Source organism: Mobula hypostoma, chromosome 11, assembly GCF_963921235.1.
Source record: "Mobula hypostoma chromosome 11, sMobHyp1.1, whole genome shotgun sequence".
In the NCBI taxonomy this organism is placed as follows: domain Eukaryota; kingdom Metazoa; phylum Chordata; class Chondrichthyes; order Myliobatiformes; family Myliobatidae; genus Mobula; species Mobula hypostoma.
The window spans coordinates 86,658,859-86,675,711 of NC_086107.1; the positions used below are offsets into that span (position 1 = coordinate 86,658,859).

At 44.4% G+C, this 16,853-nt stretch overlaps 1 protein-coding gene across 1 annotated transcript; it reads left to right on the plus strand.

Annotated features, from left to right (window-relative positions):
- Positions 1-5,584: 5,584 nt before the first annotated feature.
- On the plus strand, positions 5,585-15,920 carry LOC134353904 (histone H2B 7-like). Its single transcript, XM_063062422.1, has one exon. It carries the CDS (start codon positions 5,586-5,588, stop codon positions 5,949-5,951), a length of 366 nt encoding a protein of 121 aa, XP_062918492.1. The 5' UTR covers position 5,585; the 3' UTR covers positions 5,952-15,920.
- Positions 15,921-16,853: the final 933 nt, after the last annotated feature.

The following is a 16,853-nucleotide window of genomic DNA, read 5'->3' on the forward strand; positions in this document are numbered from 1 at the left end:
AGTAAGCAGACTTTTTCCACTGAAGTTGGGTGGGACCACAACTAGAGGTCATTGGTTAAGGGTGAAAGTCTGGGGGGAACATGAGGGGAAAGTTCTTCACTCAGAGGGTCGTGTGGTGCATGCGAACTCGATTTCAATATTTGAGAAGTTTGAATAGATACATAGATGGTATGGGTACGGTAGGCGATGGGAGTTGGCAGTTTAAATGACGACATGGACTAGATGGGCTGGAGGGCCTGTTTCTGTGCTCTTTCTATGACTACAATTTTTGCTGCCTTAGCTCAGTTAAGTTTCTGTAGCCTTTTGATGCAGGAAGAATCTTACAGACGGGGTGGGAAGGTGGAGGGTGTGGGGTTGTGGTGAAGGGCTGGTGAGGGGACAGACTGGAGGAGGGGTATCGCCGCCAACACACCCGACCCGGACAAACTGTGGAAGCGTCACCTCCTGCCCTAGGGCGCCACCTCGTGGTCACCATCACCCCGGCAACCACCAGCGGCCAATCCGACGTTACTTACCTGTCCAGTCAGCAACACCTGGCACTCCCACCAGTCCATCCAATCAGAGAGCGCGGACGATCGGAAACACAAGAGATTCTGTAGCTGTTGGTACTCCAAAGCAACGCACACGAATGTTGGAGGAACTCAGCAGGTGAGGCAGCATTTCGGGCTGAGACCATTCATCAGGACTGGAAAGGAAGGGGGAAGGTGCCAGAATAAAAAGGTAGGGGAAGGAGGCTGAGCTAGAAGGTGATAGGTGAATCCAGGTGGGCAGGAAAAGTAAAGGGCTGAAGAGGAAGGAATCTGATAGGAGGGGAGAGGGAACCATGGAAGAAAGGGAAGGAGGAGGTGACCCATGGGGAGGGGTGAGGCAGGTGAGGAGGGGTAAGAGGCCAAAGTGTGAAATAGAAGAAGGGGGAAGGAAGAAGAAACATATTACCAGAAGGAGAAATTAATGTTCATGCTATCAGGTTGGAGGCTACATTGACAGAATATGAGGTGTTGCTCCTCCACCCTGAGGGTGGCCTCATCATGTCAAAAGAGGAGGCCATGGACTGACATGTTCGAATGGGAATGAAGATAGGAATTTAAATTGTTGGCCACCAGAGAATTCTGCGTTTGGCAGATGGAGCTGAGGTGTTCAAGGAAATGGTCCCCCAATTTATGTTGGGTCTCACCAATGTAGAGGAGGCTGCTTTTGGAGCATTGGACACAATAGGTGACCCCAACAGATTCACCAGTAGAGTATTGCCTCACCTGGAAGGACTGTTTAAGGTCCTGAATAGAGGTAAGTGGGCAGGTGTAGCATTTCTGTCACTTGCAGGGATATGTGCTGGGAGGGAGATTAGTGGAGAGAGACAAATGGAAAAGGGAATCAAGGAGGAAGCGATTCCTGCAGAAAGCAGAGAGTTGGGGGAAGGTCAAGATGTGTTTGGTGGTAGGATTCCACTGAAGGTGGTGGAAGTTCCAGAGAATCTTGTTGGATATGGAGGCTCATGGGATGGTAGGTGAGGGCAAAGTTCAAAGTAAATTTATTTATCAAAGTACATATATGTTACCATATACAATGATTCATTTTCTTGTGGGCATACTGACTAAATCCAATACTGTAACCATAATAGAGTCAATGAAGGATGACATCATCCCGGCAGACAACCCATGTGCAAAACTGTGCAAATAGATTGATGTATTTTCAGCTGATTCTTAATGAATATGATCAGCCAAATTATTTACAGTATGTCTTTATATTTGTCAGGGATAGGACTGTGCAAAAGTCTTAATCGCATACATATAGCTAGGGTGCCTAAGACTATTGCACAGTACTGTCTTTCTCAAAGTGGAGTGGGAGCAAGGGGTATCAGGAATGGGATGGGTGGAGTGTGGGACAGATGGCAGAGGGAGGAGTACCAGGGATGGGGGTTTGGTGTGGAATCAGACACACTCGGCCCTCAGACATCAGGTAAGATCATTTGATTCCAATCAATTGGTTTTTGATCATTGCAAGATGTCTTTCTGGTGCTTCCCGCTCCCTTCCCTTTTCCCAACCATGATTCCACTTTCTCACAGCTCACATTAGAGACCTGTTTAGAATCAATTTTATTGTCACTCTTATATACCATGAAATCTTCTTTTTGTGGCAGCAGTAAAGTGCAATACATAAAATTACTACAGTAGTGTGATTAAAATTTTTGCACAGTACTGTATGTACTATTCTTGCCTATACTGTAACTGCCCATGTTCCCCCTCAACTTGCACATGGCATTGGAACTGTGCCTAGCCACACAGTCGTAAAGTGAGCAGACCAGGGGACAAAGCTTCACTTATCAGTTCATCATATTAGCAGGCACAGAGCACACAGTCTTCAGAGCCCCAGTGCCGTGCAGAGAGGACTGAACATCACAGAGCGAAATTGGCTCTCACCCCAGATCCCAACACCCTACCTTTTCAGTCTATCTGGGCTTGTGTTTAAATTGGAGAAACAATGAAAGACTCCGGCTCCCTTGAGGGAGCAGTGAAGATCATGGTGTGTGAGTGAGGCTCTTGCCTCTGACCTGGGCTGGCATTTAAATTGTCTAAACAGCTGATCATATCTCGCACTAGGACCTGACTGCAGGAAAGACTCCAGTCCTAGATCAACCCGCCCAATGACTCACTCTGGGCCAGATTTCGCCATCCAGCCTGAAACCTCTCTCGAAGTCTTCAAATCAGCTCGGTGCCCACAGCAATCCAATCTTGCACCAACCTAGTACCATGGTCACCAAACCTCCTGGGTCCAATTTCTCTAGGCGCCCAGAGTGATTCAGCCTCGCACCAGGGTCAGTTCTACGGGCATCGGAACTCCATCTGCAACAATCTTCTTACAGAAGACCAGGAAGGATGCCGTAAGGGAACGAAAAGATGTAAAGAGCAATCGATAACAGACTTTGTATTTCTAAATCAAGCCCAGCGGAAAAGCAGAAATCTTTCATGTTGTTATATTGACTACCATAAAGCATTTGATTCTTTCCCACACTCATGGTTAATAGAAGTTCTTGATATATAAACTACACTCAATACTTGTGAAATTTCTACAACATCTAATGAAGCACTGGCATACTATAATCACACTGTCTATTAACAACCAAAAAAGAACAACCACCATTTTGCAGGGTGACACTCTGAGCCCACTATAGTTTTGTCTAGCTTTAATCCTGCTCTCTATTCATTCAATATAATGAAAATAGGCTATCAAATGAGAGACAACCAAACAAATTATACCTTGACACACCTTCTATACATGGACAATTTGAAATTATACGCTCTTTCATCAGTAAGGATAAAGCTATTTATTCAAGTAGTAAAACTATTTTCTAAAGGTATAAACATGAACTTTGTACCAGATAAGTGCAGAAGATTAAACATAAAGAAACAGAGTTAGAATATAAAACAGAGCAGTGGGATATAATGCAACTGATGGATGAATATGAGGTACACGTTTAAAATTTGTGGTACAGATCATGTCCTCGGCATTATCATTTATTACTGTCCTAAATCCAATGCCTGCTTTCTCTCAAAATTCTCAGAATTTTTATTTACTTATTGATTGAGATATTTATTTATTGGAGTAAGCCCTTCTGGGCCTTGGAGCCATGCCGTCCATCAACCATGATTTAATTCCAGCCTTATCTTGTGATAATTGATAATGACCAATTAGCCTACCAATTGGTACGCCTTTGGACTCTGGGATGAAAGCCAAAGGAAACCCATGCAGTTGGGGGAGAAAGTACAAACTCCTTACAAGCAGTGGTGGGAATAGAACCCGGGTTGCCTGTACTGTAAAGTGTGCTAACCACTAAGCTAGTGTGCCACCTTATTATCAGCATTGCAGGAGGCGGGGGAGAGGACTACGGAGTCTATGGTGGGGTGCAGCCTGACAGGTAGCCTGAAATCTATCCCACCTTCTGATGGTCTGGAGCTACATGCAGTTGCTGGGGATGAACGTCTCCACCCACGATTGAGATCCTGATGCCCCAGGCAAAGAGGAATGAGATGTGCTGGTCAGCAGGAGAACTCTTGCTCGTCCAGGATGTTGAATCTATTTTGTTGCTGGCTTTCTTGTTGTACACTATTGGTGACGGAGTGGAGCGCTTACGCCTTCCTACAACTGTGCGTGGAGTTGAGCTGGCTTAAACCTTGGGGCTGGCTCCAAGTTGAATCCAGGGCTCCTTCGGCTTGGCTAGAGAGGCCTCTGAAATAGGAGCAGTAGAAATGGGCCCAGACCGGGGAACGGTGGAGTCAAGCTCTCCTTCAGTAGTGCCAGTGGCTCTCGTAGCAACTACAGAATCAAGGAACTGCTCGTCATCCTTAATCTAATAAAGTTGGGATAGTCTCCCGTCTAGTTTGGCAAAGGGAGAATCCTCAGCCATGGGTAAGGACTCAGAGGATTTTAGGATAGCTAAGGTTGTTCTGTTATTTAAAAAATGTTCTAAGAATAAGCTAGGAAAATATAGACTGACGGGCCTGATGTTACTAGTAGGTAAATTGGCATTCAGGATGAGGGAGTAAATCGGATTTGCTGGAGATGCTACAGAGTGGTAGTAGATGTTGGCTCTGACTGGAGGGTCTGTGCCTGGTGGACTGCGTCAGGGATTAGTGCTGGGTCCATTGTTGTTACCCATGTCAATGATCTGGAAGATAATGTGGCAAACTGGATCAGCAAATCTGTGAATGCCACCAGGATTGGAGCCATAGCGGCGGGGAGGAATGCTTTCAAACTTGCATCAGCATCTGGGCCAGCTACAAAAATGGGCTGAGAAATGGCAGATGGAATTTAATGCAGACACGTGTGAGGTGTTGCACTTCGGGAGGACAAACCAGGGTAGGACTTAAACAGTGAACTGTAGGGCAATGAGGTGTGCCTTAGAATAGAGGGATCTGGGAATACAGATCCATAGTTCCTTGAAAGTTGTGCCAGGTAGATGGAGTTATAAAGAGTTTTTGGCATATTGGCCCTCATAAACCAGAGCATTGAATATAGGAGCAGGGATACTAATGTTATGTTGAAGTTGAACAAGATATTGTGTGCTGTTCTGGTCACCTATGTACAGGAAGGATATCAGTAAGCTTGAAAAATGCAGAAAATAATTTCAAGGATGTTACCGAGGACACAAGGTCCTGAGTTAGAGGAGCGACAGAAAGGGGTTCACTTGGACCATATTCCAGATCAAACAACCCAAGATTTTATGCCCACTTACGTCTCATCCGCCCAAAATGAAGGTCTTACGAATGTAGTGCAGGTAACACTCTACAAATGTTGGATGGCCGATTTTATGTCCTCTTACGTTCACCCAATAAAACATTACTCAGCCCTGCTAACTGTGACTCGCCTTGTCAGTTTTAACAGGCCATTGGATGGAGGGGTGGGGGGAGAGTGCTGTATTTGTCTAATGAAACGGTTCGATGAGAATGTTATTATTTTATTCGTCCAAACCTACCAATGATAACCCAATTGACCCAATTCTTCATTAGCATAGGGTGGAACTACACTGCCTATTTATTCGGCACTCTGATCGACTTCCGCTATTTCTGGGTCGATAACTGACTGAAGAAATGCCTGGCAAGGCCAAAGCTCCCAAGAAAGGCTCCAAGAAAGCCGTGTCCAAAGCCAAGGGCACCAAGAAGCGCCGGAGGTCGAGGAGGGAGACCTACTCCATCTACGTCTACAAGGTGATGAAGCAGGTTCACCCCGACACCGGCATCTCCTCCAAGGCCATGACCATCATGAACTCGTTCGTGAACGATATTTTCGAGCGCATCGCGGGCGAGGCTTCCCGTCTGGCCCATTACAACAAGCGGTCGACCATCACCTCTCGGGAGATCCAGACCGCCGTGCGCCTGCTGCTGCCCGGGGAGCTGGCCAAGCACGCCGTGTCGGAAGGGACAAAGGCGGTCACCAAGTACACCAGCTCCAAGTGAAGCCGCAGAGAGTGCTGACTTGACAAACCCAAAAGCTCTTTTAAGAGCCACTCAGTTTCCACGGAAGAGTTAATGCTTCGTCATTCGACTGCAACGAGCTTGTCTTCGGAGGTTTTTACTGTCGGAGGTAATTCTGATTCTGTTTATATCAAGTAAATTTCCCGGTGTCACCGTCCCAGCCCACCACCCGAACAAGGACATTTTGCCCTCATTTCCGTCAACTTGTCGCGATTTTCTCTTTCACACACGAAGATTTACACATGGAGTGGACTGAGGTCAAGATGTTTGATTTTGCTGATGTTACTTAATTATTGTGAACGCAATGTCTTAACTGCCGTAACCCGTGTGTTGTAAAAGCCCTGAATCCGATTTCAAATCGAGATCACTATGGTTTCACTCACGGTCCTTTCACAGAGCAACTAACACTACAGTCTCTGCTTCGGCTGCAGTTTACAAGTGGTGACCCATCTATGCGTTGTACGTAACAGACTGACCCGATCGCGTTCTGCAAATCGGTGTTTATTCCCATAGGTAACCAGTGGAAATGAAAGTGAAGATTATAATCAAATAATCGCTGATGTGAGGAATTCACACACGATCGTTATTATAAAAGAGGAGGGACCTTACCACGGTGAAATCCTGCTTACACGCCTGCAGTTGTGTTTGAACTAATGGACAAAGTTATAATCTTGGCGGATTTTCCATAGTCTGGGGACTGAGGTTAGTCTGGAGTATCTGTCATCCGTTCAGTGGAGAATCGGTCCGCTCGCTGATTTCACCACTCTGCGTTGCTCCAGAAAGTCCTGAAGCCAGCGCCAGAGAATTTCCTCAGTTTTGTAAAATACGGGGGAATTTTAAGGAACTCAGGACTGGGAGGGAGCCCAGGCTGAGAGGCCGCATTGTGCCGCAGAAATAAGTTGTTTCATTTCAGTTAAGGGTCAAGTCGTGGCTTGGAGGGACTTGTCTGCTTCAGGTACACTGAATGTACGCTCCGGAGCTCAGCCCTTCCACAGACACTGTGAGTGGCTCTGAAAAGAGCCTTTGTCTCGCCATATAGATGCTTCGCAGATCTATTTGCCTTTGGGCTGGTGGGTCCGCCGGTTTTCTTCGGCAGCACCCCGCCCTGAGCGATGGTCACCCCTCCCAGCAGCTTATTGAGCTCCTCGTCGTGGCGGAGGGCGAGCTGCAGGTGTCTGGGGATGATGCGGGTCGTCTTGGTTTCTCGGGCCGCGTTTCCGGCCAGCTGGAGGATTTCAGCCGAGCTCAGTAGCCAAATAGACCGGGGCTCCGGCACCCACTCGATCAGCATAGTTGCCTTTTCTCAGGTGCTTGTACACACGCCCGGCCAAGGGAAAACTAAAATAAATCAATCGTCCTAAACACGCATCAATAACAACTTTCTGTGTGAACACAGATTCCCTGCATAACCAGTAATTTCATCTCGCTCCGCTTCTGTCCATACAGAATGTGAACTAATTGTACAAGGGCTGATCCTGGGAATTTGTGGAACTTTCTGAAAGTACATCAGATTATGGACGGGTCAGATTTCTCAGACTGTGAGCTGAGCCTCGGGAACAGCACGAGGCGCACCAATCTCGGCCTCACCTGGAAGAGCTCTTTCGGCCCGTGACAGGTGGAGAGGGACGAGGTGTAGCACCTCCTGTGAGTGCAGGGAAAGGGCCCGGGGGTCAGGGAGGGGTGAGTGAACCAGGGAATCACGGAGGAAATTATCTCAGCCCAAGGCAGAAAGGGATAGGGATCAGAAGATTTAGGCGGATAATTCCTCAAACCCACAGATACTGCTCAACCCACTGTGTTCCTCAAACAGATTGTTCATTGCTCCAGATTCCGGCATCGGTTTCCTTTCTCAGGTTGTTACTAGTAAATGCAATAAGCAAGGCCCAGTGTATTTAGCCTTGCAGATGGCTTTCTATAACATACATAAGAGTCAGAGAGCATTGAAATAGGTCCTTCAACGAATTTGTCCATTCTGTGTTGCTAGCCAGCTAGTCCCACCTGTCCATGTTTGGCCTATAGCCTCTAAAACTCTCCTTTCCATGTACATAGCCAGATGACTTTTAAATGTCGCTTGTGTGCCTGTCTCAACCACTATTTCTGGTAGCTCATTCCAAATACACACCAGCTTTTGCTTGAATAATCTGCCTCTTGATGTCCCTTTTAAACCTCTCTCCTCTGATCTGAAACTAATGCTGTCTTGTTATTATCCCAGGGGAAATGACTATGTATTTTTACCCTGTGTATGTCAGTCATGATCTTGAATCCTTCAATTAGTTCACCCCTATAGCTATGTTCCAGGAAATAAATTCCAAGTTTACACCTCCCCTCCTTGTAAAGGATGCAAAGAAAGAGTGGAAGAGCAAGCAAGGGAGGGCGGATCTCTCTTCACCATTGGAGCACTATACTGGTGTCTGGGAAAGACAGAACAGCTTTAGAAAGGTCTGACTGAAATGGTGCCAGCAATGAGGAACTTCTATTCTGTTGTGAACTCCAGAAGCTGGAGCTTTTCTTCTTGGAACAGAGGACATTGTATAGCAATCTAATTTGTAGGAGTGGAAGACACTGGACTGAAGCTGTCCGTGAACATGGTAAGGTTATGATGTAGTGGTTACTGAAGAAAGGTCACTGGGAAAGGATGGACGGTGCTGTGAGGAGAAGCATTCTTCATTCTCTTCATACCCATCTCCCAGTTGAGAGAGCTGGAATGGTTTGCAGAGACGTGGGGAGAGGCAGGGGAGTAGGACTGACTGGATCGATCTTCAGAGGGCTGCATCCCCAAAAGTGGCAGCACAGTGAATTTGGGGAGTGAAGAGAATACACGGGATGATTGACTTCATCATCTGTTGCGTAGACAATACCACAAATTTTAAACAAAGGTACCTCATATTCATCCATTGGTTGTATTATATCCAGCTGGTATAGTTTATATTCTACTAGCTCTATTGCACCTTTCTTTATGTTTAATCTTCTGCACTTATATAGTCCAAATTCATGTATATATCTTTCAAAAATTTGAATAAATTGTTTTAGCTCTATGATGAAAAAGCAAATAATTTCAAATCATCCATGCCCAGAAGGTGTGCCGTGGTCTAATTTGGTTGTCTCTCATTCAATAGCCTATTTTCATCATATTGATTAAATAGAGAGCAGGTTTAAAGCTAGACAAAACCATGGTTGGCTTAGGGAGTCACCCTGCAAAATGGCTCGGTTTATTTTTGATGACGGTGGCTGTTTTGGTTGTTAATAGATAGTGTGATTTTAGTACGCCAATGCTTCATCAGATGTCAGAATTTTACAAGTATTGGGCGTAGTTTATATATATTAAGAACCTGTTAAGCATGAGTGTGGGACATAATCAAATGCTTTTTGGTAGTCAATATAACAACATGAAAGATTTCTGCTTTCCTGCTGAGCTTGATTTAGAAATAAAGAATCTATTATCAGTTGTTTATTACATCCTTTCATACCCTTACAGCATTCTTTCTGCTCTTCTGTAGGAATATTGTTTACAGGTGGAGCTCCAATGTCTGTCCAACTGGCGCAGGTGTGAGAATAGATCACTTTGGGTGCTAAGGGGAGAAGTCAGGGCCCAGGTAGAGGAGATTTGATGACCACACAATTGGCCCAGGTGCGAGGGCAGATTTCTCTGGGCACCAGGCTGATTTGAAGAGCTTCAGAGCGGCTTCAGGCTGGGCGATGAAATCTGGCCATATTGAGTTGCTGGGTGGTGTGGTGTAGGCCTGGAGCATCTTGCTGCAGCCAGGTCCTGGTGCAAGGTATGATCCACTATTTAGTCAATTTAAATGCCAGCCCAGGTCGGAGGTGAGAGCCAATTTTGCTCACTCTCCATGATCTTTTTCCCTCTCTCCAGGGTGCCAGACCCTTTAGCTGTTTTGTTAATTTAAACATAGGCCCAGTTAAGCTGAAATGACAGGGTGCTGGTGTATGGGGTAACAGCCGATTTCACTCTGCATTGTCCATGGCGCTGAGGCTATGAAGACTGTCCCGGCTGCTATGCTCTGCGCCTAAGTAAGGCTTTGGGCCTACTCCGGGGTTCAGTTCTGAGGACTCAGTTTTAGTTCGGAATGTTCTTGTTTGCATGATTTATGATTTTTTTCTTCTCCTCTTGTGCATTGGGTGAAGGTCTTTTACTTCTTTTCTTGAAGTCGGTTCTTTTAGGTTTCTTGCTTTGTGGCTACCTGTGTGAGCAAGCAAATACGATATGATGGGTCGTGATCATTGTATACTTATAAATCCAAAGCAACACATTGGCGATCAGACAGCACTTATGAAATGTTGCATAATTTATACATTCTTTGATAGTAATTGTACTTGAATCATGAATATTGTGGTTACCTAAGTGAGTGCTGATTAGTTGTGAGATGCATGATGTTGCAATTTTACATATAATTTGTAAACAAGTAATAAGATGATATTGTGATGGATCATTTGTGATTTCTCCTTTAGGTAAGAGATATGTTTTATCTTCTGTCAAGAACCCGGGCACTTTATAAGAAAATTGTTGATATGTATTAACAGATATGGATGAAGGCAAGGAACATTTTTTATGGCAATAATTATGAATATTATCACTTTTGGTACTTTTCCAGTTGTGGGTATTTTTTCATAACCACTTTTAGCCTATCCATTGTAACTTCACATATTTGCATGTCTTCAATTGTGCCTGTGCGTTCTTTTTCCTCCCTAATCCAGCTTGTGTCGTGTTTGCGTGTCACCCTGTTTGACCAGATATCAGTCCAAGAGTTCATTATCATTGTGTTTGTTGGTAATTCTGTGCTAGCGTTGTGCTGAATTTAGTTTAATGGTCTGTATAAACATTTTTCATTGTTCCTGAAAACTGATAATTCTGTTTTCTTCATCGGTGTTTTTCATGTACAGTATCTATTTAGTCTGGCTTTGTATGTACCAAGCTTTTGTTTTAGTGCATCTGTAAATTCTACCTGCCGAAGGGTTTTGGCCCAAAATGTCAACTGTACTTTTTTTCCATAGATGCTGCCTGGCCTGCTGAGTTCCTCCAGTATTTTGTGGGTATTGCTCAGATTTCCAGCATCTGCAGATTTTCTCTTGTTTGTAAATCCTACAGTGCTTTTGTTAGCTTGATCGTGTCTTGTGCGCATCTTGTATTTCCATAGCTTTTCTTTTATCTCTCTTGCTCGGGTTATCATTGATCAGGTGGGCTATTTCTGCTCTTAAGGTTTCAATTTTGTTTCTTCATCTCTTCTGCCAATTTTGGTGTTCTCATTTCATTACTCAGCTTTCAGTTTCCATTACTGAGTGCCTCTACTTTGGAGCCATTTACACTGCACTGCTGTTAGTGCTGTGCAGTATGATATTGTGTAGTTCCTCAAAAGTTATTATTATTAAGGCTATTTTAAATATCTCTGCCAGGAGACCTTTTCAGGCCCCCTAGGGATTAATCCAGCTTAATTTTCCTCAAGGCAGCAAACACTTTCTCATATATAATCCACGTACAGTCCAGGACCTCACTGCTGTTTTGCCCCATTTACTTTATATAGACTTGATATAGCCTCCCGAGTAAATCCAGATTTTAAAAAAATCATTTAAGATCCCAGTGTCTTTTGGCTCAATGCATAGATAAGCAAACTGATCCTCAAGAGGACTAATTCTGTTCCTTGCTATTCTGTCAACACTCAACTCATGGTCCAATCAGAACCTGCCGAATAACTATCTTGAAACTAATGGAGTTATGATCACTACATGCAAAGTGTTCCATTAAACACACTTCTGTCACCCGCCCTGTCTCATTCCACAAGAGGAGACCAGTATCGTAATCTCTCCAGCTGAGAACTTTGCATATTGGTTAAGGAAATTTTTTTGAATATACTTTGCTAACTCTATCACATCCAATCCCTTTACAATATAGGAGTTCCAGTCAATCTGTGAAAAGTTAAAAAAATCACCTGTTTTATTTCTTGCAATTGTCTGCAATTCAAAATACTGCCGACTATTGGGAGGCCCATAGTTACATTAATGTGCTCATCTCTTGTTTATTAACAAACAATATGGCAGTATCTATGAAAAAGAGTACAGTTGACGCTTCGGGCCGAGACTATTTGGCAGGACTTTTTATTCCTCAGTAGACAGGCCCTCCAGTATGTCCTTTCTGAGCACTACCGTGACATTTTTCCTCATGAGTAATGTTACCCCTCCTCCTTTAATGCCTCCCTCTCTATCATGTCTAAAATAACAGAACCCTGGAACATTAAACTGCTGACCTGTCCCTCACACAATCAAGTCTCAATAATGAATACAACATTGTAATTCAACATGCTTATCCGTGCTCTAAGTTCATCTACCTTACAATTGTCCTTGCGTGGAAATAGAAAATTGGTCAGAACATTAATCCCACAATGATCAACCTTTGGTTTCTCTCATTGCTTGTAGGGTTAATGTCTACTTCCACTTGCTGCCCTGGCACTCTGGTTCCACACACCTGCAACTGGAGTTGAAATCTGCTCATCCCTCCCCACTGATGTCCCTCCTGGTAATAATCCTTGCAAACAAAACAAGTGCTACACCTGCCCCTACACCTCCTCCCTCACTACCATTCAGGGTCCCAAACAGTCCTTCCAAGTGAGGTGGCTCTTCACCTGCAAGTCTATTGGGGTCATCTACTGTATCTGGTACTCCCAGTGTGACCTCCTGTGTATCAGTGAGACCCAACATAGATTGGGAGACCACTTTGTTGAGCAACTACATTCATCCACCAGAAAAGTGGGATTTCCCTGTAGCCACCCATTTCAATTCTACTTCCGATTCCCTCTACTGCTGCGATGAGGACACACTAGGTTGGAGGAGCAGAACCTTATATTCTTTCTGGGTAGCCTCCAACCTTATAGCATGAACATCAATTTCTCAAACTTCTGGTAACTGCCCCCACCGCCTACTATTCCACATTCTTGTTTCCCTCTGCTCCTTACCTTCTTATCACCATCCTTCGGTGTCTTTTTCCCTACCCTTTCTTCCATGGTTCCTCTCCTCTCCTATCAGATTCCTTCTCTCCACTCCTTTATCTCTTTCACTAATCAACTTCCCAGCTCTTTACCTCACCCTTGTACTTCTTCCTTCCCTCCCCCATCTTCTAGCACTGATTTCTCCCCTTCCTGAAGAAGAGTCCTGGCCCAAAAAGTCAACTGTTTATTCTTTTCTTTAGATGCTGCCTGGCCTGCTGAGTTCCCCCAGCATTTTCTGTGTGTTGCTCCAGGGAACTGCAGTTTACATTGGACTGTCCAAGACAGCGAGTGTCATAGGGTGGTGGCTCAGAACGGACCCAAGTGCAAGACACAGCCACTGAAGTACTAGGGACAGGACTAGCATACAGGGCGAGGGCAAGGACATGGACAGGAAAACCGGGAACCTGGAACAGGGCTGGACAAGAGAGCTAGGCGCCTGGGCTTGGACTCCGAGCCAGATACTGGACAAGGACCCAGTACCTGGGTCTTGCCTCTGGCTCGGACCCCAGAACTAGGCAAGGATGAGGCTGGAGCCTTCAGGCTTGAGGCTAGAGACTAGAGGCGAAGCTTGGCAGGAGGCAGGAGGCTGGAGTCTTCAGGCTTGAGGCTAGAGGCTAGAGACTAGAGGCGAGGCTTGGCAGGAGACAGGAGGCTGGAGTCTTCAGGCTTGAGGCTAGAGACTTGAGGCGAGACTTGGCAGGAGTCTTCAGGCTTGAGGCTAGAGGCCCGAGATGAGGCTTGGCAGGAGGCTGGAGTCTTCACTCTTGAGGCTAGAGGCTAGAGGCTAGAGGCTCCTCCTGGGCAGGGCACGGATCACCACCTGTCAGAGGCAAAGGACAGAACCAACTGCAGGTAACGGCAAAATGGCCTGGCTTACCCGACAGAGGCAAGGGTTAGGAAGGGACAGAACCAACCGTAGGTTACGGCCTGGCTTACCCGATGGAGGCAATGGACAGGAAGGGACAGAACCAACCGCAGGTAACGGCAAGACGGCCTGGCTTACCTGGGCGGAGGCAAGGGACAGGAAGGGAGCTAGGTACAGGGTGGCTCCAGGACAAGACTGCAGGCGAGAGTTACCAGCAAGATAAGGCAAGGCTTCAGGCAATGCAAAGCAAGACGAGTACTTCAGGTGAGGCGAGAGTTACCGGCAAGACAAAGCAAGGCTTCTGGCAAAGCAAGGCGAGACAAGAACTTCAGGTGAGGCGAGAGTTACCGGCAAGACAAGGCAGGGCTTCAGGCGAGGAAACAGAAGGCAGAGGAAGGGATACAAGGAGTAAAGACAAGAACAGTCCAGCAGCCACGCCCTTGTCTCCGAAGGTATTTATGCAGCCAGCCCCAACGAGCATCAGCTGCCTCAATTAGAGCTCAACAAGAACAGAAACAGGGTAGACAGGAAAACCTGGAGCAAGGGTCGATGGACCGGACCGTGAACCGGAAAACGGACTTCACGGACTGGACCATGACAACGAGACCATCTGAACTCCAGAGAATTAAATGATGGACATGATATGGACTCTGCAGGGGTCTCTAATGTCTCAAGACAGGATGACAGTGATGTAATAATATATAGCACACTTCCAAATATTCTCCAATACACCACCTTCCTGCAGATCCAGAACAAACATGCACCCCCTTTTATTAAATATTCCAGCAACAGCGATGTAAATATTATACCTATGATTCACCATTTATTAATTTCCAATAATTCTGTCTGACCTTCAGTGTGTTGCTTTGGATTTCCAGCACCTGCAGAATTTCTTTTATTTATAATTATACAATGATCACACCACCTCTAATCACATTAAACAGGATCATTTATTTAAATATAATCAACATGATTGAGGGAATATCATATCTGACCCTGTTCATGTCTTATCCTGTAATATATCTGATGTCCATGACAAAGCTGTTAAATCTTTTCATATGTTTACAAAATAAGTGGCTTTTTGCTTGATTTCAGAAGGTATCATTCTAGGAGGGAATAGTTTATGCAATTACACTCCACGATGTCCAAAATGGGGTAATGATTCAGGAATTATTATTGATAATCAGTAAAATATTACAATTCAATAAAGCTCCTGTCAAGTAATATGAAATGGTGTAAGTTTGTAGACAATACCTGCTTCCTGTGTGGGAACAGAGCCCTCACCTCTCTTCCAATAATTGGTTAGGATTTTGTTATTTAGGGTATATTTTTCCTACCTTGAGATATACACTCACCTTAGCTTTATCTCCTGAGTTCAGAAGTAAACGAGGCATTTCAGAAGGAGATTGTTTTTGCATCAATGTTATTCCCATTTAATGGTGTCGCAAGTAAAAGAGAGATTAAAAATGTTGATGCAGCCCTAGAAAAAGTAACGACACTGCGGAAGCCTTGGGAAACATAACAACAGAAATGGTTACCATGTGTAAGGTGGTTCTTCAAAACCATTTTGCATTAGCCCTTCTCTTAGCAGTTAAGGGGGAACAAGTGCAGTTACTGTATAGGCAGGAAGTGTTGTTGTGGAAGAAAATATCCAGAGTTGACACTGTATTGAGCAAGGGTTAATGATCTTCAAATGTAAAATCAAAGTCTACTGTGACTAATGTACTCTGTGCTGCTGACAATGTGCCTTTCAGTCAGGCTGATTAAAATAACAATGTTTGTATTTGTTGTTCTAAGAATCATCACATGTCTGATATACTCCTTTAGCTGGTCTGATATACCCTTTTGAGAAATTAACACTGAAGTAAATGTGTAACTGCTCAGGGACATATCCTGCAACTTTGGTACTCAGCAGAACTGCCATTGAAGTTCCTCCTTCTGATTATGTGTTTTCCTCTCGTATGCTTGGGATATAAATAAGAGCGTGACCCGTTGTCAGACAGATTCTCACGATCTCCGCGTTTAGGAGGATGGGCTCTCCATGATATCATGCTACAATAAAGATGTTCTGAAATGATCTCTCTCCGTGTCTGAGTGTTAGTTCTTTTTCCGCAACGACAGTTGTACTTGCATACAGTACTGTGAAAAAATTTTAATCACATAAAAAAAATACACATACACAGTATATATAAATACACACACGCACACACACACAGAGCTAGGGTGCCTAAGATTTTTTGCACACTACTGCAGTAAGTTGATGTATTGCTGCCACAAAAAGAAGATTTCATTACATATAAGTGATGATAAAACTGATTCTGATATGAGTCTCTAATGTATGCTGAGAGTGGAAAGTGGAATCATGATTGGGAAAGGGTGAAGGAGCAGGAAGCATCAGAGACTTTCTGCAATGACCAAAAAAAAACCAAATTGTTTGGAATCAAGTTACCTTACCTGATGTCTGAGGGCCGAGTGTGTCTGATTCCGCATCAAACCCTGGCACTCCTCCTCTGCCATCTGTCCCACACTCCACCCATTCCATTCCTGATACCCCTTGCTCCCACTCCACTTTGAGAAAGACAGTACTGTGCAATAGTCTTAGTCTATATGTATGTGATTAAGACTTCTACACAGTCCTATCCCTGACAAATATGAAGACATACTGTAAATAATTTGGCAGATCATATTCATTAAGAATCAGCTTAAATCATCAATCTATTTGCACAGATTTGCATATGGGTTGTCTGCCAGGTTGATGTCGTCCTTCATTGATTCTATTATGGTTATTGGATTTAGTCAGTATGCCTGCAAGAAAATGAACCATTGTATATGGTAACATATATGTACTTTGATAAATAAATTTACTTTGAACTTTGAAATGATGAATGGAATTTCTTTGACTGGATTCATTTAGGTCTCAGAAACTGGGGTCACTCAATATTATGAATCTTATTATTCACAGTAATATACCTTTTCATAACTAACATCTTTATTACTTAAAGACGATCATTAACAGAATAGTTC